The sequence below is a fragment of the Marmota monax genome, unplaced genomic scaffold, assembly GCF_021218885.2.
Source record: "Marmota monax isolate L192 unplaced genomic scaffold, Marmota_monax_Labrador192_F-V1.1 WCK01_AAM20220418_F8-fsc00005, whole genome shotgun sequence".
NCBI classification, from domain to species: domain Eukaryota; kingdom Metazoa; phylum Chordata; class Mammalia; order Rodentia; family Sciuridae; genus Marmota; species Marmota monax.
This window is the reverse complement of record NW_026692254.1, coordinates 29,154,385-29,171,607: the sequence shown is the minus strand read 5'-3', so window position 1 is coordinate 29,171,607 and position 17,223 is coordinate 29,154,385. Positions and strand designations below refer to the sequence as shown.

General features: G+C 41.7%; 1 protein-coding gene across 8 annotated transcripts in view; it reads right to left on the bottom strand.

Annotated features, from left to right (window-relative positions):
- Positions 1-17,223, bottom strand: part of LOC124088472 (sodium/nucleoside cotransporter 1) — a 118,019-nt gene that overhangs the window by 74,102 nt on the left and 26,694 nt on the right. For 7 of the 8 annotated variants that reach the window (XR_009226272.1, XR_006850364.1, XM_046438140.1 and 4 more), the window contains 3 exons: positions 1,678-3,763; positions 626-773; positions 124-251 (listed from right to left, as the gene is read on the bottom strand). Coding sequence is in view for 6 of the 8 variants with exons in the window: in XM_046438140.1 (XP_046294096.1) it covers positions 124-251; positions 626-773; positions 1,678-3,763 (2,362 nt within the window). In the remaining 2 variants the exon portion in view is untranslated. The remainder of the gene's footprint in view (positions 1-123; positions 252-625; positions 774-1,677; positions 3,764-17,223) is intronic. The other variant, XM_046438147.2, reaches the window with a different exon arrangement.

Sequence of the window (17,223 nt, the reverse complement as noted above, 5' to 3'; positions counted from 1 at the left end):
GTGAGAAAAAGAAGAGGGAGCTGTTTGCTGCCTTCAGACTGGTTTACCCAGGTGACTGCCCCCACCCTGAAGGGGCCAAGCTGGACAGACCTCCCCCCACCTCACCCCATAGGACACACTCACCCTCAGGGCTGAGGCAGAAGTCAGTGGAGGCGGAGCCATGCTCATTGTGGATGGTGCATCGATACACGCCACAGTCTACGGGGGAAGCCTGCACAATGGCCAGGGCTGCAGGTCCCTCATCCCCTGCACTGCAGAGAATGGAGACCCTTCTCATGAGGGCCATCACAGTGACACAAGGCCTTCAACCCCACTCTCAGAGGCTGCTAGGAACACAGCTCTGGGAGCCCCTGGGAGGCAGTAAGAGGTTCCATGGTCAAGAACAGGCCCTGGATCATATGGGTCTGGTTTACAGTCATGAAACCTACTAGCTATGTGGCTTAAGACCTCTGAGCCTCAATTTCCTTGTCTCTACTATGGGAATAACATGGGAATAACAGAATCTCTTCATAACATTATTGTGGTGACTAAATGCGGTATAGATTTAAAGCATTAAGACAATACCCAACATGATTATTGTAATTAGGGAGCCAAGTCAGTTGAAGATGGAATCCAGGCTACTTACCTCCTGGCCACCTCACCCACTGGGCGCTGATCCTTGGCCCAAGTCAGGACTGAGTCACTAAGAATGTTGAAAAACTGGCACCAGAGCTTCAGGCTACCAGAGGCATCAGGAAATTGCTCCACCCTAATCTTCCGAATCACCTGTGGGGCTGAGAGCAGGAACCCAGTTAGGTGGCAGGGGCCACATCCCCCAATCTGTGCCCTCTCTGGCCATATCCCTGCTTCCCTGGGCCTCCTTGGTAGAATAGGCAAGGTGAAAACAGAATTCCAGACTCCACACAAACCCACCACTTCATAGTCCCAGCTGCCTCCCACTGTACCTCAGGTGTCTGCCCCAACCCCCAGAGCACACATCAGAACTAGAATGAACCCACAACTCCACCCCATCACAGGCCAGGGATGTCGTCACAGAGGACAAAGAAAACCACCAAGAGAGGATCTTCAGTGTGCATTTTAGGCCCCTTACTCCAGAAACCTGCATCTGAATCCTTTTTCACTACTTTGCAATCATGAACCAAATCTGTAAAGAGATGATTATGGTGATGGAAGGAGGATACTACTGAAGCCAGACATTGTACTAAGTCCTTGGTATATCTACTTCACAACGTTACAAGGTTGGTACTGCATATTATTATCTCCATTTTGCAGGGATAAAGAGCCAAGCAAGAGCCAGGCCTTTATCTATCTGTCTGTCTGTCTATCTATCTATCTATCCATCCATCCATCCATTTATCTATGGTACTGGGAATTGAACCCAGCAGCACTCTACCACTGAACTATACCTCCAGCCCTTTTCATTTTTATTTTGAGACAGGGCCTTGCTAAGTTGCCCAGGCTGGCTTTGAATTTGTTATCCTCTTGCCTCGGCCTCCTGAGTAGCTGGGATTACAGGCATGGGCCACCATGCCTGGCTAGGACCAGGCCTTTCTGAGAGATAGATCATGAAATAAGAACATGATTTGTAAACCCCTAGTAGGGATGTGCTACCCCTGTGAGTAGCAGCACCTCTCTGCGGGTTTTTGGAAGCCTTCTTCAACCCTCTAGGTTGCTCACCTTTCAGCAGGTCTTTGGCTTTCTTGGGTTTGGCCAGAGCTTCCTGCTTGCCTTCATCCAGGGCAGGCTCTGTGTCCAGGCCACTGGCCTTGGTACTGGAGCCCAGGTCTCCTGCAGCCGGCTCCTCTTCTGCCCTGGGCACCTCCAACATGCTCGCCTTCCTGCCCTGGGTAGGGGAGCGTCTCTCCCGCCCTGGAGTCCCTGGAGACCCAGGTGCCAGGCTCTTCCTGGATCCCCGGGGAGAAACACTAGGGCTCTCCCTTTCTTCAGGCTTGACCACCTCTCCATCTCCTGCTGCTCTGACCTTAGGGAGAAATCTCTTCCTCCGGGCCCCTAGAGCCAGTTCCTCGGGTGTGGCAGCAGGGAGATCTGTCAGAGCCTCCCCTGGGACCTCCTCCTCTGGGAAGAGTTCCTGAGTTTTGCTCTCTGCTGTTTGCCTGCCCCCCTCCCCCAATGGCCCACCCATACCACTTTCCTGGGAGGCTCCCCAGAGACCAGGCCCCTCAAGGGAAACCTCTCCCTCACCCACACTGAATCCTTCTGAGGTCAGCCCAGAGCCCTCCTCGCCCACCACAATGGTGGGGACCGTGAGTGGGCTGGGGGCCTGGAAGCCCTGGGCAGCAGCCAGGGCCTGCTGGCCAGCCTGCACCTCACGGTCCAAGAGGCCAGTGAGACGTCGGGAGGTACAGGGGCTCAGCAGCAGGGACTGCGCACTCTGCACCAGATGGTTGTTCTCCACACGCTCCAGGATGCGCCTTGATGTCCGGGGACTCAGCCCAGCCACTTCCACGGCGGGGGCCAGAGTGGATGAGGGCTCCAGACCTCCCGTGGCAGCCTCCACCTGGGACTCAGCTGCTGCTTCACTTGCCTGAGTGTTGGATAGCTTTAGCAGCAGAAGCAGGTAGTTCTTCAGAGAATCTATGAGGCCAGGGTCACAGCTCCGGGTGCCTGAGGGCCTCCCCTCCATATCTGGCTCCTTGGCACAGGCCCCCTCACCACTGGTGGCCATGGCTTCTGCTGGGTGACTCTGAGTGGTGGGCCTCGGCCCCAGGTTCAGTGCGGGGGCAGAACTCAGCAAGGCCTGATCCCCAGAGGACAGGAAGGCAGCTGTGCTCATGTGCTGAGAGGTCAGGGTACTGTGCAGCCCCTCCTCAGTCCCAGGAAGAGAGAGCATGGTGGACACCTCCCGGCTTGGGCCACCTAGACCCCCACATAGCATATCCCCTGGCCACTGCTCCTTGGGGCCCTGGAGCAGGCTGTCCTCTGACTTGGCCTTGACCAGGCCTGACCACTCTGGCCCTTGACGTCTCTCTCCTCCCACCTGTTCCAAGTTCCTCCTAGGAGGCAGCTGTGCTGGGTGCCCAAGATTCCCCAACAGGGGATCCAATACAGTGTCCGGATGGTTCCTGGAGGCTGTTACTGCTGGCTCCTCAGATCTGACCATGATGCCAGGTTTTTCTAGGATACAAGATGTTTCTGGGGTCTGTACAAAACATTCAGTAATCTGAGAAGACCTAGATTGCTCTGAAGGTGGGAGTTTAGAGGCTCTGCATGGTGGGCTGAGGCTGGTCACAGACCGATTGTCTGATTGATTTTTGATAGCTGCAGGAACACTGTCCTCTGACTGTGTCCCCCTTTCTTCCTGCATCCTTGTGTCTTCCTGTATCGTCCCATCTGCCTGTGTCTTTCTATCTTTCTGCATCCTCTCATCTGCCTGCATCCTTTCTACCCGTGTCTCCACCCTTCTCTGTGCCACCACATCCTTCTCTGAGTTCCTGTCTAACTGCAACCTCTCACTGTCTTGTGTCACAACATCCACCTGTGTCTTTCTGTCTGCCTGCGTCTTCTGGGCTACTTGTGATCTGTCTCCCTGGGTCTTCCCATCTGCCGGCATCTTTCCATCTGTCTGTGTGTTCTTCTGGCTTTCAGTTCTTCTGTCAGCAGATGTTCTCCCATGCTCCTGGGTTTCTGTATCCATGGGCTCGATGATACCTTGACTTCTAGAGGTGCTACAGTCAACAGAGGCTCCTCCAGAGCTGCTGCTAGCAGATATGGTAGGAGCCATGATTGCCTGGGACTCCGGGACCTGAGGACCACACAGACAAAAGCAAAGAGTTAACTGCACATGCACTAGGAGCTCTTCAAATTACCATCCTGACCTCCTCTGATCATGCAGAACTGCTCTGAAGGAAATCCTACCACGTGGTTTCTGAGGCCTGCTGGAAGTTGGGAGGCAGACCTAGGACAAAGTCACAAAGCCTCATGCCCACCCACAATAATCCTTGATCCCAGAAACTAGACTAGGGACTATCCAGAATCCAGGCCCAGCCCTGGTCCTTCTGACCTCTCCCTGAAAAAAAATTCTGCCTTGCCCGAAAGATCTTGCTCCTGGGGAATCCCACCCTCAGCCCTGCCACCTGCAGGACAGTGACCCCCCAGGTTCCCAGAGCTATCAATCTTTTCTTCTCTGGTGTACAAATTGCCCTAGATAGACTTATGAATGAAGTAGGAATGTGCTAAAGTGTGTTCTGACAATGCCTCAAAGACAGCATCCACTAGGGACACTGGGCTCATGGAATAACATGATAACCATCCAAACAGAGTTAATGGAACCGTGAATGGCATCTATATCAAGAAATCAACGAAACATTATAATGTTACCTTTAGAACACCTACTATTTGCAAAGCATTATGCTATCCCCCTATGTGTTATACTTATGACCTTACTCTGCATAATGATGGGAAATTCTTCTTCTTCTTCTTTTTTTTTTTTTTTTTTTTGGTGCCAGGGATTGAACCAGGGACACTTAACCACTGAGTCAGATTTCCAGCTCTTTTTTATATTTTATTTTGAGACAGGGTCTTGTTAAGTTGCTTAGGGCCTTGCTAAATTGTTGAGGGAGGCCTCCAACTTGGTATCCTCCTCATAGGCATGTGCCGCCATGCTCAGCCACAATGAGAAATTCTTATGAGAATTATCCCCATTTTAGAGATGAGAAGAATGATGGTCAAAGAAGGGATGTGATTTGTCCATTTTTAGATAGTTAGTGGCAGAGTTTAGATCAGAAGGCAGGTATATCTAGTTCCAAACCCCATTTTCTTTGCTGTTATACCATAGTGCCACACATTTAAACATAATTAAGGGCTGGGCATGGCAGGGTGGTGTGTCACACCTGTAATCCCAGCAACTCAGAAGGCTAAGGCAGGATCCCAACTTCAAGACCAGCCTGGGCAATTTAGCAAGACCCTGCCTCAAATAAAATGTAAATAGGGCTATAGATGTAGCTCAGGCCTAGCATGCACGAGACTCTGGATTCAATCCTCAGTATTACTAATATAAATAAATAAATAAATAAATAAATAAATAAATAAATAAATAAAATTAAGAACTTACTGCCTAAATGTTGATATAAGTCAGTAACTTGCCTCTTTTCCTCCTGGATACCACCAATACTAACAAAGTAAACAAGAAAAGACTAAAGCAAACTTTTCTTCAGTGAAACTAGAGGCAAATAAAACCTATAGTGTCGAAAAACAAACCAAGGATAAGGCCGCCAGAAGCAAATCCATGTAGACACTGGTAGGCTGAGGAGGAACCAAAGCTATGGAGGCGGGGGGCACTAGAGAAGCCGTTCAAGGGGTGAACTGTGAAACAGAATATGCCAGCAAAAACACGCACACCGCAGAGGAGGGACTCTCCCTGAGGTGACAAATCCACGAGCTCATGAACACAGCTGTAGGATTCTGGAGGACTGGGTGGGAGCTGAGCAGAAGACATGGGGACAGTGTCCAGCAGAGACAGGGTCAGGGGAGTGGAATGGCCCTGTGGCAGCAGATCTCAGAAAAATATACTCCAGAAGAAAACTGAAATATACGCCAGAAGAAACCTGAAAATTGCTAAGCTAAGAAATCTGGTTTTGAACATACAAAGACTTAAAGAATATCTCATTCCCATGAGCACAGAGAACAAGCTTCAGTCAACCCAACAAGATCAAGGAAGCAAAAGAGCTGAAGGAAAGCACTAAATATATTCATATTATATTAACATAAAGCCAAGACTAAAGCCAAGCTGAACTGGGCCCAATGGTGCACACCTGTAATCCCAGAGACTTGGGAGGCTGAGGCAGAAGGAACTCCAATTTGAGGCCAGCAACTTAATGAGACCTTGTCTCAAAATAAAAAATAAAAAGGGCTGGGGGTGTAGCTCAGTGGTAGAGTACCCCTAGGTTCAATCTCCAGTACCACAAAAAAATAAAATAAAAGGCCAGGAATGAGATATTACTAAAAGCTGAGAATCCAAGTAACAGAAATATAGGATATTTAACTACATAATCATATAGAAATAAAATCTTTGGCTACTATAAGATAGAAGATGAACAGGGAAAATGGGAAGAACATATAAACACTTTGTTATTGCTCATGTAAAAAAAAATTAGTAGATATTGACTGAACAGATCAAAGAATTAACTGTATTACATAAAATTCAAATTATAAATTAAATCACTACATACAAGTGTTTTTAATTTCAAGCCACACACAAAGCAGACAGATCACATTAATGAAAGACTTTTAAAAAATATATGTAACATATATTTAAATTAAGTATAGAATTTAAAGTTCCTTTACTAAATATAGAATTTTGAATGAATTTTCCCATATTTATATGTGGGAAAAATTAGTTTTCTAAATATCAGGAATAAGTTTGACCAAAGAATTTTAATAGAAATGCTCTTCCAACTTCTCCGACAACAAGGAAGATACTAACAGACAAAAATGCCTTAGAGCCAACAAGTAGTAATACCTGGGGACCTTCTTTTAACTTGTGACTTTTAGGATCTATAAATTTACAAAGAAAGTACTAACTTGGTTCCCAAGCCTACTTTCTGCTGGTAGCAAGACTCCTACTTAAAGCCGCCTCCACTCCTGCTTACCCATGCAGCCTGATCAGTCCCTTGAGCCTATGTCCCTTTACCTCAAAATTCATTCCCCCTGTTTCCATTGCCAAGTGCCTCGTTCAAGCTGCCCACATGGCGGCTGTGACTGGACTACTGGACAGCCTCCTAAATCGGCAGCCAGGACGCTAATCTTTGCCTCTGCTAAACTTTTTTCCTCACTGCAGCCTAGTGATCTTTCTGTAGTACAGATTGGACTTTGGCATTCCCCTGCTTAAAAACCTCTCAGTGGGGGCTGGGGATGTGGCTCAGTGGTTGAGCGCTTGCCTGGCATGATGAGGTCCTGGGTTCAAGTCCTAGCACTGCAAAATAAAAACAATCAAACAAATAACAATAACAGAAAATGTCTCAGCATCTTACCAGCGCTTATAGGACAAAGCCTAAGAGCCCTAGCCTAAAAGAGCAAAAGGTTAAAAATACTCTCCATTAGCCAGGGTGTGGAGAAACAGGCTGTGGCACAGCTTCTACAGATAGCAATGTGGCGTTATTTATTAAAATTAAAAATACTTATGGTCTTTGGGGCCGGGACTGTAGCTAGGTGGTAGAGCACTTGCCTGGAACATGTGAGAAACTGGGTTCAATCATCAGCACCACATAAAATAAATAAATAAAATAAAGGTATTGTGTCCACCTACAACTAAAAATATATTTTAAAAAGGGGGTGGGTGGGTTAGGGATGTAGCTCAGTAGTAGAGTGCCCTTGGATTCAATCCCTAGGACTGTAAAAATAAATAAAATAAAGCAAGGTGCAGAAAAGAGAGTACAGAATTCAAGCTTTGTCTAGAAAACATACCAGTACACATATACATTTGTAAATGCAAAGAAAATAGCTCTTGGAGGATACCTAAGGAACTAACTTCAGGAGAAGGTGGATAAAGGAGAGATGTAATGTTCTTTATACACCTTTTTCTACTTTTAAATTTTTATGCCATACACATGGCACATATTCAACAAAAACTCAATTAAAAATGAAAAAAGTAAGGGAATAAACTCTTGTGTGATGAATGAGACCTATTCTTTAGTAACGATCCCAGACCTCCCTCTCTAGGTTCATCTCTAGGGTCCCTCCACCTGACACTAAGTAACTGTACTGGTGCTATTTTGTAACTACTTTGCTCTTTCTCTGTCAGACATTTTCATACTTCTCTTTGCCCAGCTGGAGAAGATCCATTTAAGATCGTGAAGATTTCATTTAAGTTTATTCTTTTCCTTGAGGATTTTTCAAGATTACTCCTCAACCTCAAATAGCATTACTGGCTTCCTAACCTATATATTCATAGCACATGTAACTAATTCCATCATTAAACCCTCATTCTGTGTGGTAGTTATTTGTCTCATGTATAGGTCACCTGCTAATCTGGGAACTCTACCCCTCTGCAGAGGGCCCAACACAGGCCAGAGTCAGATTTATAGATCAACAAATATCTGATGGATGACTGAATTCTTTCAGTACACTTCTACAAGGGCTAAGCCCTCTACACACTAGGGGATGCATGTGTGTGTGTGTGTGTGTGTGTGTGTGTGTGTACATCTACGGTGCATTTCTGAAAAACAAAAATTATGTGAGCAGAGTGAACCTAGTTGGTTTTAGGAAAGTTTTTTTCACTACAAATAACATTATTAGGTCTTATTTGCTGTCATGTCTTTCTCTCTTGGCTCGTAAATTCTCAGGGATTAGGGTTCCTAATCCTAGTCTGATTCAATATTGCATCCTTCACAGCCCTGAGTACATACAGGGTTCACAGGAATGAACAACTGAATAACTAGTCTGGCTGGTAACCTGCAAGAGGCATGACCCTGGAGCACTGACTTTGGGGGACAGGAGTAAAAGCTAGGAGCTTAACAGGCATGGGACAGGGCAGTGTCAAGACCTGAAGCCAGACCTAGGGCTGCTACTGGGTTTTATTATATTAAATGTTTGGGAGAAATCCCCAGTGAAACCTTCTGGTCCTGAAGATTTCTTTGCTGGAAATTTATACTACAAATTCAATGTATTTAATACTTATATGATTATTCAAATTATCAATTTCATTTTTGTATCAGTTTTGGTAGTTTGTAATTTTTATAGAATTGGTCTATTTCATCTAAATTGTTGAATTTATGTGCATTTTTCATAGACTTTTATTACCCCCTTTAAAAAAATTTTTTGTAGTGCAGATAAACAGAATGCCTTTATTTTAACTTGCTTATTTTTATGTGGTGCTGAGGATCGAACCCAGTGCCTCACGCATGCTAGGCAAGCGCTCTGTCACTGAGCTACAGCCCCAGCCCCTTATTACCCTTTTAATGTTCACAAGGTCTGCAGTGATATCCTCTCTTATATTCTTAATATTGGTATTTTGTGTCTCCTCTCTTGTTTTGAGTCTTGCTAGAAGTATATAAATATTACCAATCTTTTCAAATAACCAACTTTGGGTTTAATTTATTTCCTCTCATTTGTCTTTTATTTCCTTTATTCTGCTTGTTTTGGGTTCATTCTGTTCTTTCAAAATATTTTTTAAGTTGAAGATGGACATAAGTAATACCTTTATTTTATTTATTTTTTAGTTGTACATGGACACACAATATCTTTATTTCATTTTTATGTGGTGCTCAGTAGTGCTTCGTGCATGCTAGGAGAGCACTCTACCACTGAGCCACAACCCTAGCCCTTATTTATTTATTTTTGTGAGGTGCTGAGGATCAAACCCATTACCTCGTACATGCTAGGCAAGTGCTCTACCACTAAGCTACAGCCTCAGCCCTCTTCTCTAGTTTTCTAAGGTAAGGGCTTAGGTAATTGGTTTTAGACCTTTCTTCTAATATAAACCTTTAATGCTATAAAATTTCCTCAAAACATTGATTAAGCAGATTCCAAACTTTCATATTTTCATTTTCATTCAATTCAAAATGTTTACCAATTGCCCTTAAAATTTCCTCCTTGAGCTGGGCATGGTAATGCACATCCGTAACCCCAGCCACTTGGGAGGCTGAGGCAGGAGGAATCCAAATTTGAGAGCAGCCTGGGCAACTAACAGAGATTCTGTCTCAAAATAAAATAGAGGGATGGGTATGTAGCACAATGGTAGAGAACCCCTGGGTTCAATCCCCAGTACTACAACAACAGAAATAAAATCAAAAACCTTCCTCTTTGAACCCATAAAACTATTTTCTTTAATTTAAAAGTATTTGGAGATTTTCCTATTATTTTTCTGTCATTAATTTCTAGTTTAATTCCATTTTGGTCAGAGAACATATTTTCTATTATTTTAATTATTTCACATTTGTTAAGGTTTGTTTTATGATTCTGGATATGATCTATTTGGTGAATTTTTATATGCACTTGAATTAGTATTATATAAATGTCTATTAGCTCCAGTTGATTGACAGTGCTATTCAGTTCTTTTATATTCTTTCTGATTTTCTATCTACTATATCTATGAATTACTGAGAGAGGAGTGTTAAAGTTTCCAACTGTCTATTTCTCCTTTCAGTTCTACCAGTTTTTGTTTCATGTATTTTGAAGCTATATTATTAGATACATACCCATTTTCGTTATTATGCTTTCTTGAATAAGTCAATTTATTGTTTTGTATTTGTTATCTGTGTTAATTAGCTTTTAATTACTATAAAAAATAGTTGAGAAAACCAACTATTATTTTATTAGAAAATCAACTAGTTATTTTCTTTGCTTTGATGTCTTTGCTTGATAATAATATGGCCACTCCAACTTTTGTTTGCTTAGTATTTACAGAATATATATAATTCTATTATTTTACTTTTAAAAATGATTTTAGTTTTAGATGGACATAATACATAATACATAGATGGACATAATACCTTTATTTTATTTTTATATTTGTATGTGTTGCTAAGGATCAAACCCAGTGCCTCACACATGCTAGGCAAGAGCTCTACAACCGAGCTACAACCCTAGCCTTATTATTTTACCCTATTATTTTACCTTTAATTACCTATATCATTATATTTGAAATGAATTTCTTGTATGAAGGGTTGGGAATGTTTTGTTTTATTTATTAATTTTTATTCATACTGGGGATCTAACCCAGGGACCCTGAACTACATCCCCAACTCTTTTTTATTTTTAATTTGAGACAGGGTCTCACTAAGTTGCTTAGGGCCTTGCTAAACTGCTGCAGCTGGCCTTGGACTTGCAATCCTCCTGTTACAGCCTCTGAAGTTGCTGGGATTACAGGTGTGTGCCACTGCACCTAGCTAGGGAATGTTTTTTGATTCAGTCTCATAATCTCTTGTCTTTTAATTGGTGTATTTATACCATTTACATTTAGTATTTAATTATTTACATGGTTTAATTATTTACATAGTTGTAGATGGACACAATACCTTTATTTTTATTTATTTTTATGTGGTTCTGAGGATCAAACCTAGTGCCTCACACCTGCTAGGCAAGCAGTAAAAAAGTCAATTTATTATTTGTTTTGTATTTGTTATCTGTGTTAGTTAGCTTTCCATTACTATAAAAAATAGTTGAAAAAAATCAACTTATTAAAAAGAAAAAATTAAGGGTTGGGTTGTAACTTAGTGGTAGAGCACTTGCCTTACCCATATGAGGTACCACATAAAAATAAATAAATAAAATAAAGATTGGTGTCCATCTACAACTAAAAAAATTTCTTTTTTAGTTTATTTTTGCTCACAGTTTTGAAGAGTTCAGTCCACGGTCAGTTGGCCCTGTTGCTTTTGGGCCTGCAGCAAGGCAGTGCATCACGACAGGGAGCATGTGATGAAATAAGTTGTTCACTTCATGGCAGCCAGGAAGTAAAAACGAAAGGGAGGAAGGGGTTGGGGTCCAATGTCCCTTTCAAGGGCATGCCCCCAATGACTGGAAGACTCCAACTAGTCCCCACCTCTTAAAGTTTTACCACCTCCCAATAGTGCCACATTGGGACTTTTTACCTTTCACACATGTGCCTTTTGGGACTTTTAAGATCCAAACTACAGAATTCTCTCTGTTTTTCCTTCCAGTTTCCCCTCTCTTGACTTCTTTAGATTATATGAATTTTTGGAGGAGCAAGTACTGGGGCACTCAACCACTGAGCCACATCACCAGTCCTATTTTGTATTTTATTTTAAGACAGTGTCTCACTGAGTTACTTAGCACCTCACTAAATTGCTGAGGCTGGCTTTGAACTTGTGATCCTTCTGCCTCAGCCTCTGGAGCTGCTGGGATTATGGGCATGTGCCATGCACTCAGCTTGTTTTTTAATATTCTACTTTCACATATATTGTGCTTTTTACTCTTGTATATTGTTTTAGTTGATGCTCTAGGAATTACAATATACATACTTAACTTGCACAGTCTATTTACTGTCAATATTTGACCACTTTAAATGACATGTAGTAATCTCACCACCATAAAGGACTTCTTACCCTCTCCCTCTTTATGTTGTAGTTAACTTATATATTCACATATATTAAAAACTCCAGCAGACAATGCTGTAGTTTCTAGCTTCAAACATATTTTAAATTTTTTTAGTTGTAGATGGACACAACATCTTTATTCATTTACTTATTTGTATGTGGTACTGAGGATTGAACCCAGCTTGTAGCTTCAAACATATTTTAAAGAATTCAAGAGGAAAAGACTAATCTATCATATTTACCATTTCTGTTCCTCTTCCTTCATTCTTTTTTAAAAACATTAAATTTTTTTTTTGGTTGTAGAAGGACACAATACCTTTATTTTTATTTATTTTTATGTGGTTCTGAGGATCAAACCTAGTGCCTCATACCTGCTAGGCAAGCACTCTACCACTGACCCACAATCCCAGACCTCTTCTTCCATTCTTCATTTTGCAAGTTTCCTTCTAAAATCAGTTCTTTTTGTTGGTGGTGGTGGTGATATCAGGGATTGAACCGAGGGGCACTTAACCACTGAGCCACATCACCAGCCAGCACTCTTTTCACTTTTATTTTGAGACAGGGTCTCACTAAGTTGCTTAGGGCCTCTCACTAAGTTGCTGAGGCTGGCCTCAAACTTGCAATTCTGCCTCAGCCACCTGGGTCACTGAGGTTACAGGTGTGTGCCACCACACCTGGCTCAGTTCCCTTCTTAAACATTTACTTTAGCAATTCTTCTAAAGTAAATGAGATCTGCTGCTGGTGTATTCTCTTAATTTTTTTCTTTATCTGAGAATGACTTTATTTTGCCTTCAATACTTCAAGATATTTATGTTAAATATAAAATTATAGGTAAGTCTTTTTCTTCCAGCATTTAAAAGATGTTGTTCCTCTTTTTAATTTTCTTAGTTGTAGACGGACACAATATCTCCATTTATTTATTTATATGCGGTGCTGAGGATCGAACCCAGTGCTTCACACATGCAAGGCAAGCACTCTACTACTGAGCTACGGCCCCAGCCCTGTTCCTCTTCCTTGTGAACTCATTGTCTCATATGAGAAATTGCAGTCATTCAAATCATTGTTTCTCTTCTTTGTTATTTTTTCTGGCTAATTTAAATATTTTTTCCAGCAATTCAATTGTTTCTGGATGAGGAACTATGCAGGCTTATCCTGTTTGAGGTTTATTAAACTTCTTGATCTATAGGTTCATGTTTTTTGCCAAATTAGGAAAGTTTTCAGCCATTACTTCTTCACATATTTTTTAAAATTCTGTACCATGCTCTTTCTCCTCTCCTGGTTATTTAATGACATTTTGATATTACATCCTAGGTCTCTGAGGCTCTGTTCATTTATTTTTCTAATTTTTTTTATCTCTATTGTTCAGAAATAAATTATTTCTTTTTCTATAATTTCAAGTTAATTAGCCATTTATATGTATTTATATTTTGAGACAGGGTCTCACTAAGTTGTCGAGGTTGGCCTTGAACTTTCTATCCTCCTGCCTCAACTTCCCAAATAGCTGGGATTACAGGTGTGTACCACTGTGCCCAGCTCTTTTATTTCTTTGTATCTTTCCATTCATTTCCAATGTTCACCCTTACTTGTCATATGTTTACTGTAACAATTCTTAAGTCAGATAATTCCAATATATCTATGTCTTCTTGGTACTGGCATTCTTTGATTGTCTCTCCCATGAAAATGAGATTTTCTTCATATGCCAAATAATTATGGTTACATCCTGGACATTACAAGACTCTGGTTCTTGTTTAAATCCTATGGAGAATGTTCATATTTTTGTCTTAGCAGGCAATCTACCTGGTTGTGTTCTGGCTGCAACCCTATGAGGTTGTAGTTTTAAAGTCATTCCCAATTTCAAAGTCTTTCCAGTGCTATTTGGATCTTTCCTCTGTGTGTGCCACCCAGTTGGCAGTCTGGAACTTGGATAAGGATCTGTTAGTTCCATTCTCAATGTTTTTGATATGTTGTTCAGAATCAGATCCTTGTATGACCAGCTTTGGAAATGAGCCCAGAAATTTGTAAAGAGCTTATAAACTCAGAGGTCATTAATGACTCTCAGAGGTCATTTTCCCAAGCTTCTCCCTCTCCATGATCTCCTCGATGCTTTATAGATCCCTAGGGCTTCTCTTTTCAATCCTCTGGCCAAATAGCTGGGGCTCCATTTACCCCACTCTGCCACATACTTTCACACACGAGCCTTGCCCTGGACCAAGAACAAGACAACAGGGTTTCATCCACCCTCTTAGGCCCAGAGTTTCTCTGAACGAAGAGGAGGATTCTTCTCCTTCAAAGTTTTAGGCATCTATGGCCTCTGCTGCTACTACTGTCCTTACTGGAAGATCCCTTTCCCATTCCTCAAGCCTAGTCTAGAGGGTTTCTCTAGACTCTCTGTCCATATTGATGCTTACCTAGGGTTTCGGATTGCAGTAAGACCAGGCCAGGAAATGCCAGAACAGGGAAATTAAGGTAAACACTGCTGATTCAATCAATGGTATTTGTGTGTATGTGGTGCTTGGGATCAAACCCAGAGCCTTGAATATGCCAGGCAAGTACTCTAACACTGAGCTATGTCCCAGCCTTTTTTATTTTTTTCCTTTCTTTCTTTTCTCTTTCTCTTTTCTTCTTCTGCTTCTTCTTTTTTCTTTTCTTTTAAGAAAGGGTCTCACTATGTAGCCCAGCAGGTCTCAAATTCCTGGGCTGAGGTGATCCTACTACCTCAGCTTCCAGAGGAGCTGGGACTACAGCCACATGCCACCACACACAGCTTTGGCAGGACTTTAAATTCTGGACTCCTCCAATCGATTACTATTATTTGCTTTTCAAAATTATCAAATAACTGTACCATGCATTTTGCCTAAGTTTTTAACCTTCATTCAATGGGATGTACAGGGGGAAGTGTGAGAATTGTAGCTGCCATAACCAGAGTAAATAATTTAATTTTTTATTCCTGGAATTCTAGCTGGCTTATTTTCTTTTTTGCAGTATTGAGGGTTGAACCTATGGTCTTGCTCATGGTAGGCAAGTAATCTACCTCTGAGTTGTACCCCCTGCTCTTTTTATATTTTGAGACAAGGTCTAAGTAGTTTCTCACACTGGCCTCAAACTTCCAATCCTCCTGTCTTAGTCTCCTAGCTGAGATTACAAGCATAAACTACCATATCTGGCTACTTTGTATAGTTAATAGTTCTCTGCTACTTTGTATGGTTAATAGTTTCCAGTCTTGATTTTTTACCCTCTTGAATATAGAAGTAGAGTTTTAGATTTTTTGTTTTGTTTTTTTTTCTTTTTTCTTTTCCTTTCTTTTTTTTTTTTTTTTTTTTTAGTACTTGAGACTGAACCCAAGGCCTCAGCTTGCAAATACTCTACTGCTGAACTACATCCCCAGCCCTTTCTATTTTTTATTTTGAAATAGGGTCTCGCTAAAATGCCAAGACCTGCCTCAGCCTCCCAAGTAGCTAGGATTACAAATGTGTGCCACCATATCTGGCAAGTTTTGTAGCTCATGTCTGATAATTCCAAAAGTTGGAACTCCGTGGGCTTGTTTTTATTGTCTGCTGGGATAGTTCTTTTCATGTTTTCTTTTCCTGCTCATCTTAGTTTGGTGGTAAATATTAATCTTGAAACTCTTTTTTTTTAAAGTAATTTGAGGAATAAGATGATACTGAGACCCTTCAGATATGATTTTTGATTACTTCTGCCAGGGTCTGTTGGTACTAGATGTCTTGAATCACCTTGATCTAGTTTCATAAACTGAGATACTTCTTAGTCATCCAGATGATTCAGAGTGCATCAATACCTCAATTCCTGGTTCCCCTTATTTCTATAGTACAAAATTCTAGGTCCCAACCCAAAGCCCAAGGGGCCTGTCAGGGCTCCCATTCTTGAGATCATAGACTCCATTTTTTGCTTCCTTAGTTCCATAAGAATGTCTAAAATACTGCCCAGTCTCATTCTCCTATTTTAGAGTGGTAAACACCCCTAGAACAAAAGCTATGCCAAATACTGGGCCCACCATTCTTGATTCCCACCTCCTCCTAGACATTGGATCAGTCATTCTTCATTTTGTTAGCTTTCCAATGTTTTGAAAAGACATGTTTATATTTTGACCAGATTTTCTAGTTGTCCTCAGTGATAAAGTTGATCTGAATTATCTAACCTAGCACTAATGGAAGCTAATATTCAATAAACCAGTTCTTTCTTCTTTCTGCCTCACTCCTTAACCCTAGATAATGTTAGAATTGATGCAGAAACAATAACAACAACAAAAAAGGCAAGCAAAACACAAGACATAGATGGGAAGAAAACGTGTTGAGAAGCTTCTAATTCATCAGGCATTAAATTAGGACAGGCTGGTTTTGTAGTCTATGCTTCACCTGACCTATGCTTCATACTAGTCATCTTTTCTAAGGTGTCTTCCTTCCTCTCTTTCAGCTATCTAAAGTGTCTATCTGGGGATATTATAGGCATTATTTTATATATTTTTTTAAAAATTCTATTTGATGTTTGTCTTTTTCTTTTAAGAGTGTTCTACCACTGAGCCACACCTCTAGCACTTTTTATTTGAGATAGGTTCTCGAAAAGTTGTTGAGGGCCTTGCTAAATTACCCAAAGTGGCCTTAAACTTGTGATCCTCCTGCCTCAGCCTCCTGAGCCATTGGGATTACAGGCATTCACCACTGTGCCCAGCTATTCAATGTTTTTCTAATATGACATTTCCAGGATTAAATCCTTTACATGCTATCTACAGTCTGGTCACTTTCCAGATGCCTTCCCTGATGACTCCAGATCACAACACTCTCCCTGTGTGGAAACGCACTGCAGTTACCATTCTCAATACCCTCCTTGATCCTATTGTCTGGTGTGAGTCTCATCCCCACTATTTAGTAGACAATTTCTCAGGACAAGGATCATGTTTCTCTTCAAGCTCTGCTCTGTGTATTTTATATACACAATACTTACATGTGTATTCCCTGAAAACCAAAGAGCTCTTAGTGTGAGCAGGGAGTTCCCATATCTCAGAATGACTGTCCTCAAGACTTACAATGTTTCTCAGTCAGAGACATTTTTTTCCCTTCATCTCTAGCCCTTTTTATTTTTATTCCCCATACTGGCCTTGAACTTGTATTCCTCCTACCTCAGCCTCCTGAGTCACTGGGATTGTAGGTGTATGCCACTGATACCAGCAGAAAGAGACATCCTTAGGTCTCGAATA